Source organism: Leptinotarsa decemlineata, unplaced genomic scaffold, assembly GCF_025532065.1.
Source record: "Leptinotarsa decemlineata unplaced genomic scaffold, Ldec_3_MD MMD2_tig00000133_RagTag_RagTag, whole genome shotgun sequence".
NCBI lineage: Eukaryota > Metazoa > Arthropoda > Insecta > Coleoptera > Chrysomelidae > Leptinotarsa > Leptinotarsa decemlineata.
In genome coordinates this window covers 4,828,273-4,843,374 of record NW_027412542.1, presented here as the reverse complement: position 1 = coordinate 4,843,374, position 15,102 = coordinate 4,828,273, and the positions used below count along the sequence as shown (strand labels likewise).

Genomic DNA, 15,102 nt, shown 5'->3' with positions numbered 1-15,102 from the left:
TGCCAACCTTTTTTCCAATCCTCGAAGCAGTAATGATATGCACGTTTTGGTATATCCTTGAGCTCTCTCAATCGTCGCCAAACGCCGTCCATTCATGGGTCTCTTTAATCTCGGGAACAGGAAATAGCCGTAGTAGGCCAAATCTGGTGAATACGGTGGCTGAAGCATGACTACGGAGTTACTTTTGTCCAAAAAATTGCGAACAAGCAATGACGAGTGAGCAGGTGCATTATCGTGATGCAGAAGCCATGAATTGGTTTTCCACAATACTGGACGTTTTATTACCTATTGCTTCTCGCAAGCAACGCATAACTTCAATACACTACTCCTTATTCATCGTACAACCATGCGGCACTACGCCATGGTAATCGATGTCATAACCATATACCCATGATCAGTTATTACCCTTTGAAGCAAATCTGAATGCGACAGCAATTTTGGAAAGAACTTTGCTGCCACATGCTTCATGACTAAAATTTACGAAAAAATTGCACGGCATGAGCTAACCGATACATGAAAACATTTTTCGGTGTCATAGTACAATCACCGTATGCCACTGTTAATATTTTAAATGTTCTTAGGCACCCAATTCCATTTTTTACACAAAATTTGATGCAAATTGTTTGATTAATTTTTTTTCGATAGCAGAAAATCTCTAAAAACGCAAAACATTTCTAAATTTTATGTCTCTCTCCAACAAACTAAACATGCTAATCAGCTGAAACTGTGAATAATGTTCGAGATGAGTGTACCAACGTAAAAAAAATCGCTAATTAAATGTACCTAGCCTGAGAAATTTTTAACATTCACCTTATTTTTTGAACAGACCTCATTATGCCGGTAATGATGAACATAAAAAATCTTTAGTTACCAATTGATTGTCATTATTCATTTTATTCATAACATTACGGCTTTATATTACTGGAGTTTTTTCCCAACACCAAATCGTTATTTTTACATCTTCAAGAGGAAGATAAAAGGGTAGTAATACCTTTGGTGTAGTAATATTCATTACTACGCCAAAGGTTCCAAACATTACATCATAATTAAGGCTTTATGTCACAGATGAGACAAATCTACTCATATCACGATGACATTCGTACACTCATTTGATTTAATTTCGGGATTTCGGCTATAGGAATGGTGTTTGAATTGAAAGGAGCATATTTTTAGGAGAGGTTAGTTTTTGGGAAAAAGGCTTTTTGGTTTCTACTTTTGCATTTTTATACAAATGAAAGTAGAAAACTTCTGAAAGAAGGAAGAAAGCAAGTAAAGCAAAGAAGTTACTTTCAGATACAAACTGGAAAAAATCCTCCCCGAACAACTACTTTCACCTGATTGCTTTCTTTCTTCAGAAGTTTCCCACATTTTGTATGTGAAGGAGGAGAAGTGGAAAGTCAAAAAGCTTTTTTCACTACTTAATTCCCATTTCAATTCATTCTTATTGTTTGAGCCTGTCACCATTTTTGCATGGTTAATGATTTTTTTTTTTATTATATTTTCAATTTTTTATTTATATACAGGGTGTAACTAAATAAGTAAAACATTTGAGGAGGTGATTCCTCATCGAAAAAAAAATAGGATCTTTCATAAAAAGGTATTTCATTGAAGCATCCCTTGTTGAGATACAGCCCCTTAAAGGGGATACATAAAATTTGTATAACAATTTTTTTCACAAGCACTAAAAAAGTTACAATATTGAAATTAACTTGACGTTTTATACTACCAAAAAGACACTTAGCCAGAAATTTATTTGGTTTACCCCATGGTTAAACAAAAAATGTCTCTTGGGTTTTTTGCCCAAAATAAACCAGTTCGCAGCAAAAAATTATTTTACGAACAACTACAGAGATACATTGTCATAAATGCGAAAATACGAAACTAATCTATCTAGTAGGTCGCTATTAGCGATAGTAACAATTAAATTGGTATGACGCTGTCAGTTTGTGAATTTTTGAAATTGAATTAATACTAATTGTGTGTTGTTGTTCTGTTCCTAATTTGTTACTTTAATAATTCACTTTTTATTAAAATGTCATACACAAATGAGGAAATGGCTGATATGCATTACGTTTACAGTCAATCGCAGGGGAATGGGTTAGAAGTTTCTAGAAGATATGCTGAAATGTATCCTCAACGGCAGCATCCTTCACATAGAATATTTGCTCGACTTCATCAGCGATTATGAGAATATGGTTCATTCGACAAAAGAACACAGGATTGTGGTCGCCATTGAGAAATACGAACACCATAGCTTGAGAAAGCAGTATTTAATTTGATTGAAGAACAACCTACTACCAGTACTAGAAAGATTGCTTTCCAGCTAAATGTTGACCATATGACGGTATTTCGAATTTTAAAGGAACAACTCTAATACCCGAGTACAACGAGTACAGGCACTGTTACCGTGAGACTTTCCGAACCATCTTGAATTCTGCAATTGGATGCTGGAAATGATTAGAAGAAATTGTGACTTTCTGAAGACGATAGAATTCACAGACGAATGTAGTTTTTTCTCGGAACAAGATTATTAATTTTCATAATTACCATATATGGGCTGATGAAAATCCTCACGCTATTGTCGAAACTAGCCATCAAGAACAGTTTTCTCTTAACGTGTGGCTCGGAGTTATTGCGGATGATTTAATTGGGCCTCATTTTCTACCTCCTCGATTAAATGGTGATGCATACGTTCAATTTTTAAGAGAAGTGCATCCAGTACTGCTGGAGGAAGTTCCTTTGGGCGTCAGAAGGAATATGTTTTTCATGCATGATGGGGCCCCCGCCCATTTTGGTCAAGTAGCACGTCAGCATTTAACTGAAACATATGCAAATCAGTGGATAGATCGAGGAGGACCACAGAACTATCTCGCTCGATCCCCGGATCTCAATCCTCTCGATTTCTCTATTTGGGGCCATTTACAGCATTTGGTTTATCGTACTCCTGTTGGCGATGTAGAGGACTTAAGAAACCGCATCATCGATGCATGCAGGGTAATCAGAGAGACTCCAGGAATATTTGAGCGAATACGTGGCTCAATGCACCGACGTCTAGACGCATGCGTAATGTCTGAAGGTAGACATATTGAACATTTACTATGATCTCTACATGTTGTGTGTTTTGTTATTGATAAATCAGTTTTGTTTATCACCCTTTCATCTTTTAATGCAGGTACTAACTATAAAATAACAATAAATCCAGTTCGCATTTATGACGATGTATCTCTGTAGTTGTTCGTAAAATAATTTTTTGTTGCAAACTGGTTTATTTTGGGCAAAAACCCAAGAGACATTTTTTGTTTAGAATGAAACAAGCTATCGGAAATGAATTTTTAAATGGTAAACAAATAATAAGACAAAAAGTTATATTGGAAATAAGTTTTAGGGGTTGCGTTTTCCACCCCTTACAACCATGGGGTAAACCAAATAAATTTCTAGCTAAGTGTCTCTTTGGTAGTACAAAACGTCAGGTTGATTTCAATATTGTAATTTTTTTAGTGCTTGTGAAAAAAATTGTTATACAAATTTTATGTACCCCCTTTAAGGGGCTGTATCTTAACAAGGGATGCTCCAATTAAGTTTCTTTATATGAAAGATCCTATCTTTTTTTCGAAGAGGAATCACCTCCTCAAATGTTTTACACTTATTCAGTTACACCCTGTATTATTGAGTTCTTATGTTGGTATAATGGTGGTAAATAGGAATATATTCTAGGTGTTTACTCAGGTAAGTGATATTCATTATATATTTTTGCCTTGGTATCATTGCCATGGTTTTCCTATATACAATATACATGGTGGGGCACCAAAAACGAAACAGATCGAATATCTTCAAAACACATGTGTTTTGAAAAAAAAATGCAAAAACACGTCGATTTTTAATCCAAAGGGAACATTTTCCTATCATAACCTCAACTGTCATACCTCTTCCCCCACCTCTCGGTGACTATCACCCAAACAATTTGAATAGGGAAAGTAGTGTGACACATCCTTAAAAAGGTAATTTTATAAGGAATTCAGCCATGTCTATAGCTACCTAACTTCGGTGACAATGCATTATGGGGTTTCTCTAGGGGAAAAAAAGGCGTCTTCACAATGGCGAACAAGATTTGCAATTATGGTCCGATTTGATTCAAAATTTATAAGTGGTGGTTTTCAGGGTCGGAAATTATGAATTGTTTTTCATTGCAAAAAATCAAGATGGTGGCTCCAAATTGGCTGACGAAATTTGTAATTATGGTTCGATTTAACCCGACACCGAAAACGAATTCTTCAAAACATATGTGATATGAACATAATGCAAAAACACCTCAATTTTAAATCCAAGCGGGACGAATCCTATCGTTACCTCAACTGTCATACTTCTCTTTCCACCCCTTGGTCACTCATACAATTTGATTATGGAAAGTGGAAGTGTGACACAGCATTGAAAAGGTAATTCCATAAGGAATTCAGACATGTGAGTGTTCGCTACTTAACTTTTCATTTTGGCGCTCTATTGCAGGAAAAACAACTGTTTCGTTTTTCAATTCATATTTTATTTGAAAGGTAATGTGAACAATTCACGAAAAAAGAACGACAATTGAAAACGTTACATAATCCAATCATAGCAAACTACTTTAATTCACAGTAGGTGCTCAAAGTGTTCGCCATGAACTGCCATAAATGAGTTGAAGTTATTCTCGAAACGCCGTTTGATGTTTTTGAGCATTTCTGAAGTTATTTGATGACATTCGTACCTTTGGAATAACAATTGACTTACTACGCCTATGTATTGGTATAATAAAAAACGTTTTGTCTCAGTACTTATTTGTGTCAGTTTCTTGACAGTAGTACGTCAGGTACATTAACGAGTGAAATAAAATGGTTTATTCTATTCAGGATAGGGTAGAAATAATTGAATATTATTTCAAAAATAATGAATGTGCCAACACAGCCATAATTACAAATTTCGTCCGCCATTTTGAGCCACCATCTTGATTTTTTGCATTGAAAAACAATTCATAATTTCCAACCCTGAAAACAACCACTTATCAATTTTGAATCAAATCGGACCATAATTGCAAATCTTGTCCGCTATTGTGAAGCCGCCATCTTGTTTTTTCCCCAGGAAAAACTTCATAATGCATTGTCACCGAATTTATGTCAAATTAGCTTTCGAATGAAGTATCATACTTGGGAATACAGAACAGTTTTTTTTCCCGCAAGAAGGCGCCAAAATCGAAAGTTAGGTAGCTAAAATTGACATGGCTGAAGTCCTTATGAAATTACCTTTTTAAGGATGTGTCACACTACTTTCCCTATTCAAATTGTTGCTGGGTGTTTTTTTTGTACTTGTTGATGCGGACTTTCATCAATATAAGATTTGCCACACTCACATGGTATCCGTTAATTCCAAATTTCGGAATCGCAGTCAGCGTTTGGTGGCTTGGTTTTTGTGAGGCGGCTACGGATAATGTCAATCCTGTGACGTAAGGAAGAAACAGCACTGGTTGTTATAGCCTATTTTCCTTATGTGGCTCTTGTCACCTACTGGCCAAAGTCTGTTCCACCACCTCTTTGGAGGAACCATTCTGTCATCTGCCATCTTTTCTGACGTGTCCTAGTTCCTTGTCGAGACTTTCCTTTTGTGTTACTGAGCCAAAATGCATGATCAATTAGGGTTTTGATTAATTAGGGCCTTTTTAAAATTACTTATGTTTTAACTAACTCAACCGAATATTTTGTTCCGATTATTTTTAGTATTTTCAATAATAATTTCAATATTCAATTAATTTTCGTTTCATTCGTTCTTCTATAGATTTCAAATCTATCAACACCATCATATTTTAGACATTGGGAACATGATTGTGAAAAAGTGACAAGAGCATTCATCAGTTATATCATTTAGTGCGACATAATGATAACATCACACATAAATGCATAGTTACCAGAGTCCGTGCAGGATAATCTCATATTCAAGAAAGTTGTGATCAAGTGAAAAATAATGTTAGGTGCACCACTCTGTTCTGTGATTCTGTTCATGATATTATTTCTTGAGTGATAACACTGTGTGGTAGCACTCAATCTCCCGAAGAAGTTGATTATAATAACTTTTTGATTAAAGAATGGGAGATTATTGAAAAATGTTTGAGCCAACTAAAGGGATTCATCTGTTGTAGAATGTAGTGTTGAAGAGATCTTCATAATAATATATTAACTTACAAATTTCTGAATTGAGTAGTGGCTACTCGACTTAGGACTTCCATTGTCTAATCTAATATATGAAAATGGACGTTTGTTGGTTGGTTGGTAAGTGATGCTTCTATATCGCTCAACCAATTGTGATGAAACTTGACATGTATAAGTAATTTTTTATAGAGAAGGTTTTTAGGCTATCAATTTTTCTGTAACTCGACACTAGATGGCGCTGTAGAATTTTTTTTTTTTAAAGTTCTGTTCTATAACGCTGCGCACGCCTAAGTTCGTTGATTCTGATTCTGTCAAAACATTGGAACAACAGCGATACAGCAACATGGTACTAGTATGATATAAAATGATTAGAAATCCCTGAAAGAATCAATAAAATTAAAATGAATAGCTGAAAATAACAATTATATCAAGCAAAAACCCTGAAATGGAATTACAATAAAATAAAATACAAGCAACAATTGAAAATTAAACAAAAAAAATAAAAAGATTTCAGCTCCTGTTAATAGTTCTTTTTTTTGGTTGTTGCTTGTATGTTATCTAATATATTAAAATGGATGTTTGATGGTTGGTAAGTGATAAAATTAAAATGAATAGCTGAAAATAACAATTATATCAAGCAGAAACCCTGAAATGGAATTACAATAAAATAAAATGCAAGCAACAATTGAAAATTGAACAATAAAAAAAATTAAAAAATCAAAAGATTTCAGCTCCTGTTAATAGTTCTTTTTTTTTGGTTGTTGCTTGTATGTTACTTCATTGAAATTTAAGTTTTTTGCTTAATAAAATTGTTTTTTCAGCTAATCTTTTAAAGTTTTTACAGATTCTTTCAGGGATTTCAAATCAGGTTATATCATATTAGACAATGGAAGTCCGAACTGATGAAATGTAAAAGATTTCAAGCTAAGTGACTTCACGACGTTTCGATTGTTAGTATCCACAATCGTCTTCGGGTGATGACTGTTCAATTTTCAATTGTTACTTGTATTTTATTTTATTGTAATTTCATTTCAGGGTTTTTCGCTTAATATAATTGTTATTCTCAGCTATTCATTTTAATTTCATTGATTCTTTCAGAGATTTGAAATCATTTTATATCTCATTAGACAATGAAAGCCTGAACTAATGAAATTCAATAAATTGATGGATGTAGCCGTTACTACGTGGTAGGACATCATAATGAAGAAAAGAGAATTGAAACTTTCTATGCTTTTTACCACTTTTATTTATAACCAAAGTTACTGCAGTTTTGTCCTATAAAGACATTTTCCAATTTATTGTATAGGTAACGTTAGTTACACATAAAAGTGTTGATAAAATAGAAAGTTTCAATTCTGTTTTCTTCATAATGAAATTCAGTATTGTTCCTTTAAGATAATCTCTTAAAAATCGATGAAGATATATAGTAAGAATGCGGCTATGCAAACTGAAAATATACACTTTCACAAAAAAAAATCCATTTCAACATTGTGTAGAAGGTATCGAAGTTTACTTAATAGAAATCTTTAGTCTCTAGCTGTAAGTTTTCAGATAAACAAAACTTGATTAAAAAAGTGATTCACCACTGTAAGTCTTGGCATTTAACAATGCCAAGACTTACTAATGACATAACTCTAATGTAACACTGTTTCGATCTTGGGAACTGAATATCCCCAGAATTCACTGTTGTAATTGGTAATTCATCAACTTATGGGATGTTTGGCAAGCAAAAACTTTATTTTAGAAAAATGTTGATTGAAATAATCTCTTATTTGGAAGGTGATACTGAATCGATAGCCAAAGGTAAAGCAGTTTTTAGGGTAAATTATATGGTGAGGAAGAAGATATGAGGTAGAGGATTTGACTATAAAGTTCTTCATTGAAATCCTCTCCTCACAAAATTAACTCTGGCATATCCAATAAATGGTGTTGTTTGTGATTGTAAATTAGGTCAATTTGGTATCTTCTGCCCATCATTATAAAGAGCTTTCAATAATTAGTTACAAGTAACAGTATTTTGGGTGTGTTAACATATTGTCCAATTAATTATCACACTGGCACATGTTCTAATCATTATGAAAGGCTGACTTACATTTCTGTAAATAATCAATGTTTTCCTAAAGTATGTCTTTTAAATTATTGAACCTAGATATCGCCCAATATATTGTTCACATTCAGTCAGAAGGTTTGAAAAAATCATTCAAATGACTTGTATTTGAATGTTAAGACCCTGTAATGAATTCCTTGACTAATAATCAAAGTGCCTGAGGATGTTTCTTCTACGATTTGCCGGAAAACAAGTAGGTACCTGCATCCGTCGTTTTGCAACACACAGAGTCATACATTCTGTTTATGGTACAAATGCCTTGAAAATTCCATTCCCTTTCTAATTCTGATGAAATTTTTTCTCATTACGTCCATTAATACTATAAATACATTATTCAAATGCTTCAGCGCTCTTAAGTAATAATTCTTTCAGTAAATGCAACCTATTCAGCAAAGAACAGGAATTCAAGCGACCTCTGTAAAACAACTAAATCGACCGAACAAAATAATTAAATATTTCATTTCTCATTACTCACAATAAAAAGACCACGACAGGTTTTAGTGAGTTATTACTTATTAACGGCTTAATATCGAATGGAGTTAGTTTTCGCGATGAAATAGTAACGCACGCAGTCGGATTTTAAATTCGCCGTCGGTGAACAGGATTATGTAACGGAAACATGGATTTTTACTGGAGTGTTCCGAAAAAACTACGGAAGTTTTGCAAGTGTAGAAGGTGAATATTCGTTTCCGTTTTTTGTTCGTTCCACCATAGTTCGTAGAATGTCAAATACGTTTTCTGATGGATTGTATGTTGAAATATTATTAGGAATCTGATTTATATTTGATCTTTGGGAAACTAGTTTACTAATATTAAAAAAATTCATTGAATTTTTTCTATTTTTAAAAGTGATTTATATGGTATTTTGGTATTTGGTGGCGTTAACAGAGTGTCAATTTGATATCTTGCCGTCCAGGAAATAATATGAAAAATCAGAAAGACATATGTCATTTTCATTTTCAAGGGAAGAAACACTTTCATTTAACGAAAATTTTTCAATTATATATCCAATGGTATCCCAATTCATTATTTTTTTGTCATTTTCATTTTCAAGGGAAGAAACACTTTCATTTAACGAAAATTTTTCAATTATATATCCAATGGTATCCCAATTCATTATTTTTTTGTCATCACCTTAAATTTAATAATAATTTTGACATTTCGAATCACAACAGCTCTGTCTTTGAACGATCCTTCACGTATCAAGATCACTACCCCTATTCAAAAGAAAACTTAATTGCTCAGTCAACAGTGATCCGAACATAAATATTTGAATTTCATTTTACTTTTGTCCTGAAATTGCCATTTATTTTTTGTAATGTTTTTTTTTTTTTTCAAACGTGGTTGAATGGAATAATAGCGCTTTGCTAAACTTCGCCAACATAAAATAAAGACCATTTATTTATTTTTCACCGTACTTTGCGCTGACCAGGCCCTATCCCCCGAAGTCCCGATACATTCGGGAGGGCGCGCCAGCATTATCAACCAACGACCATTTCCCACCACGTGGGGTAAGTGATTATTGGGCAAGCGCAATGAACCAAGAATGACAGCCTTCTGCATCTGTGCGGCTAAGATTTCTGCCTTAGTGCGGCAAGCCGGTATGATTTTAAGATTCGAGAGTAGAGATGACATCATTCCACCAAGGACTCCAATAATCAGAACAACCATCTTGACAGAGTGGTCTGGATAGAGTCTACGGAGTTCGAAGAGAGGATCTCGATATTTTATCCGTTTTTCCTCCTCTTTTTGGACGATATTCGTCTCGCCAGGAGCTGAACACTCCACGACAAATATCGTCTTGCTCTAGTGGTCGATAAGGACTGCATCATGCTTATTAGCTTGTATGAGCCTGAGGGTGGGGAATGAATAGTTCCAATAAATTCGGTACTTTCGTTCCTCACAATGGATTCAATATCCCCCGGAGCGTAGGGCAACACCGGTGTCTCGTCAATACCGTAAGAGTGCCATAGATAGTAATATAGCACTCTTAGGACCGCATTATGTCGATGGATATAGGACGAGACCGCATATGCTGGACATGCTGATAGCAAGTGCATTAGGGTCTCGGGCGCCTCGCGGCAGGCACTGCACTTTGTGTCAGGAACATCTATATCCATCACGCGACTGCGGTTGAAAATACCATCCTGGCAAGCCATGATGAACCCCTCAGTTTCCTATTCCAGCCTAGTCGACCTGAGGAAAGCGAAAGTCAGGCGATTTGATAAGCCAAGGTCTCCAACGTTATTGAAGAAGACCCCATGCATTGGCTTATACTTGTGTTTCCGAAGAATTGAGGTGATCTCTGCGGCTTTTATATGAGCTTTTTGCTGAAAGCGTTCCAACTCGGTGACAGAGTTGTGTTCACCTCGTTCAGTGTCGAAAACTAAACCATGTTCATCAGCTGCTCGGGCAGCTGGCCTAAAGAGAAATGCTCCAATTCCTGCACTCTCATGTTCACGGACCATCCAGAGAAGGGGATCCGATCTCCTGACGACTACATGCTATATCTAGTACCATTCTGCCATGTAGACACTCAAACTCAAAAGTCCACGGCCTCCCTGTTGTCGGGGGAAGTACAGAACATTTATTATTATTAGAAATTTGGTGGAGTAGTTAAATATGCCTGCAATAAGGATAATTTTTTTATGTTATTTGAACAAAATTTATCATATTGAGCCTTGAAGTAGTGGAAATGGTTAAAAGGGCCAAATATTTACGTTTTGGAAGTTGATTTGCGTTTACTGAATGTAGAATTTCAATTTTCATAACTGAAATTACACAGACATTTCTTCATTGTTAGTTTTTGAAAGAGATTCATAAAATAGTCGTTCTTTAGAATCAAATTATTGTTCATCAAATTTCAAAGATTTTATAGAACGTACCACCAATAACGCATTTTTTATGAAAAGTCTTGATAAGTGTTGAAGAGAAACAGCACTCTCATTCACGACGGTTGGAGGCCGAGGTGGACCGGATGTCCACTTAGGGACTGGATTGCATCAATCATATGTGTAAAAAGTCAAAAAGTCTCCCGAGCAGGAGGCGACTCAACAAAAAATATTAAGTTTTAATAACAAAGGAGTGGCAGCATTGCTTCGAGCAAGACCGCTGCCCCCCCCCCCCCCCCCGACGAAGCTCCTCTCAATTCTGATAGGAGGAGGATAGACAAACGCGCCGAGAGGAAGTAACGTTCAATAAATCTAGAGACAGAGAGAGAGAGAGAGAGAGTCATATTGAAGGTACAGCTCCCCAAATCTAGAAAGAGACTTGAGAATTCTCTCTCTCTCTCTCTTCGTCGCACTTACCCTTTTTTATTTTACCAAACGCACATCTAGTGGGCGAGACCATAAAATAATTAAGAAAGCTCTTTCTACATTTGACAAATGACAGATGACAATAAGTCTTACCAGTATAGGGGTTTATCGAGAAATTGTTTTCAAATACTATAGAGTCATATGTCATACACATGTGGAGGTTTTCGTTTCTGACATGGTGGTGGACGGACGTGCCGATAGCGACCGTCTACAAAGAAGGTACGCGGATGCCATTGTTGGGGATGGAACTCAGTTCATGTTGTGAATGTCCGCCGTTTTATAACGTGTATGCATTGATTAAAAATAGTGTCAATAAACATCGTTTAAGTGTTTGTAAATAAATAGTGCTCTTATTCACGCCGGTTGGAGGCCGGGGTGGACCGGATGTCCACGTGGGAGTAGGATTATAACGGATAATCTTTCAATGAAGAAGACGTTGATTTTATATGTATGTATATGTTCGCCGTAGAAAGACGTGCCTATCAAATATTAACAATTTGGGAAGAAAAAAATTGGGTGCAGTATTGCGTAAAGCAAGACTTCTGCACTCCCCGGACAAAGTTTTTATTATAGTTTTTACTATAATAAAAAGAGTACTGGTCATAATAGCGCTATCTGGAAGCTGGGACCAAAATTAAGCGGAAGAAGAAAAAGAAGTCATACACACGTACAACGTTCCCTGAAAGGAATAATGACGGTACATCATAAATTAAATATTACGTGAAAAATGAGAATTAAAACTTCACATGTTTTTTTATATCACTTGTATTTGTAACTTAACTGCAGTTTCGTCCTACAAGGACATTTTCAAGCGAATGGGAATGAGAATGGACCCTTACACACCTATACAACCGTTGTCGGTAATAACAGACACTTAAGCTGATAAACTCCAGGTTTCTCCATCTTGTCCACTTCATCTTTGGCATTAAAAAGGAAATTAGACAACCTGGCATGTGGCCTAAATGCCACTTCCATATTGTTTTTGTGGAAGTGGCATTCGACATGCCAGATTATCTAATTCTATTAGTAGTGTGTGATTGATGACTTGTTTACTTTATGGTAATTCATGATCACTTAAATGAAATGGATAAAATCACTTTTGTTTAAACACCACTGGTAGATTTAATTCATACGACCGGTTTCGGGTTTGACCCCATTATAAAGTATAAAACTTGATAATGGGGTTAAACCCGAAACCGGTAGTATAAATAAAATCTTCCAGTGGTATTTAGACAAAAGTGTTTTTATTTATTTCATCTATCAGTAGTATTACTCATAGTTTAACTAGAATAATTTTAGGATAGCCCTGTCATCAACTATTCAACACCACAGTTCAGAATTATCATTTGTTCTTGATTATTACAAATTTTAATGCATGAAAATATCATTAAATTAAATAACAAATTATCATTGCCCACCAAAAGGTCCCACTTTCATCGCTAAAAATACACAAGTAACCAATGTTATTTGTAGGTTGAGAAATCAGCACAACGTAGTTTTTTTTACGTTCCTATTGTCTTTGTCACCGATTGAGTTTCTCAAATAATATCGAACAATCGCATTTCACGTTTTAATTATCAATTGTAGCACTTCTTCAACCGATTTGGCAACAATTAAAGACCAATTAATAAATTTCATGGCTCATCATTTTAATTGTCCTATTTCAGAGACGTGACTAAAACGCATAAACAAACTTCTGACTGAATTAGTCAGTTCTCTGCAACTTCATAGTGTTATTTATCGAGGGCAGTGTTTCCATTTTTGTTTTAACGAATATGTATTACAACAAATATCTGAAGTCGCCCTTCCAAACAAAAATTCATGAGTATTCTGAATATTTTTGGTACGGTGATAACTGTGATTTGTGCGGAGTGTGCAGGTAATTTTCTTTTAATTTTTCGTATCGCCTTGTTTAATGAATGCAATTCAGTTCATAACACACAATTTTTGCATGTTTCTGGAGTGTTACATGCATTAGATGAACAAAACCCAATTTCATTTTTTCTTCGCAATGCATGTTTTGTTAGGCACCTTCTATCTGACCTGAAAGACCACTCGCCATACAAACTAATCGGCTTCGTTAAGAAGCTGGGTTTATTTGGCCGAGTGTGAATAGGTGTGAGCCACAATAAACCCTTGTGGGTTGCGGTGGTGGGTCGAATAGACCCGCTCACTTTGGACCTAACCTAACCTAGCCCCCAAAATTGTCGCTGGTGGTCCAACAATAATCCAAACTTTGTAATAAAAAAATCTGTTTTTCCGTTAATCAGCAGTCGCCCCTTATTTGAACGACAATTCTCAGAAGTTGAGAAACTTGTACGTGCTAAGGACTAACGAGGTCTTACCTTTTAACGTGTGATTCCTAACACGTGACCAATATTCATTCAAGACAAATGTGTTGTGTTATTACATAACCAAATAATTGGACCATATTTTTTCAGAGGAAATTTGAACGCAGACGTGTACAGAAATTTCATTTATATTAGTTGTCTAAAGTTTTGGATAATCTGCCTCTAAGTGTTAGACGAAATTTGTGGTGTCAGCTTGACGGGGCACCGATCCACCAAAGGGTAGAAGTGAAACAGTGTCTCAGCCAGATGTTTTGGTGCAAAGTGGTAGGACGAGATTGGGAAGATTATTGGCCACCAAGATGACCGGACTTATATCTGATGGACTCTTTTCTGTGGGAATATCCGAAACAAAATGTGTATAGGCACAGTCCATTTGCAAATAAAAAAAATTCAGAGAATACCATTCGGGAGTGTTATGCTAACATAAATTCCCTATTTATTAAAAATGCCACAAAGTCAGTGGATGAAAGAACTACAATTTGTATAGAACGGAAAGGAAGGCATACTGAATGATGAATTCGGGTTCTTTATAAGATTGTTGGAATAAATCAATAAATGTTATGATGTTTTGTTTAAAATTTGATTACAGTTATTTTGGTTTAATGTTATTTACACATCTAATGACGAAAATAAAGAATTAGATTATAAGATTTATGAAATTAAGTTAAAAAGAGTTATTATTTGCTCGATAACCACATCCAACAGTCACACTGTTGGGTGTAAACTGCAGTTAATGGAGTAAAAATCTGCTAAAAAAATCCGAATCAGTTTAACAAAGACATGAAAAAAACTAGATGAACTTTTGTTTGGAGGTGTATTTATTTCTTTTTCTGGTAACAGGCCAATAAATAAACAAATAAATGGATACAATTTATTTCTACAAACATATCTTAATTTTTGACAGTCATTGATGTATTCAATGTGAAATAGAAATAAATGCGAAAAATACTCCTTAAGCAAGTTTGTGTGGAACTAAACAAATAAATTAAGGTTCTATAATTATATAAAATGGTAAAATTTCAAGATATAAAAATATATCTATAGTTAACAACAATTCGCTTACATATTCACAAGTCAGAACTTAATTATTAATTTGAACGTAAAAACATGTAAGAAAAAAAAAATAATCTAATAGGAATACAGAGATGTACACTCCT

The 15,102-nt window shown here is 35.0% G+C and overlaps 1 protein-coding gene across 3 annotated transcripts in view; it reads left to right on the top strand.

The window, feature by feature from the left end:
• The window catches only part of LOC111511365 (WD repeat-containing protein 47), a 136,465-nt gene that overhangs the window by 36,592 nt on the left and 84,771 nt on the right, over nucleotides 1-15,102 (top strand). Inside the window, exon 1 of one of the 3 annotated variants that reach the window (XM_023167412.2) lies at nucleotides 8,809-8,952. The exons of 1 other annotated variant lie outside the window; for it this stretch is intronic. In XM_023167412.2, the coding sequence (XP_023023180.1) occupies nucleotides 8,897-8,952 (56 nt within the window). In that variant the 5' untranslated portion in view covers nucleotides 8,809-8,896. Of the gene's footprint in view, nucleotides 1-8,808; nucleotides 8,953-13,326; nucleotides 13,474-15,102 lie in introns of those variants that run through there. One more of the 3 variants, XM_023167405.2, reaches the window with a different exon arrangement.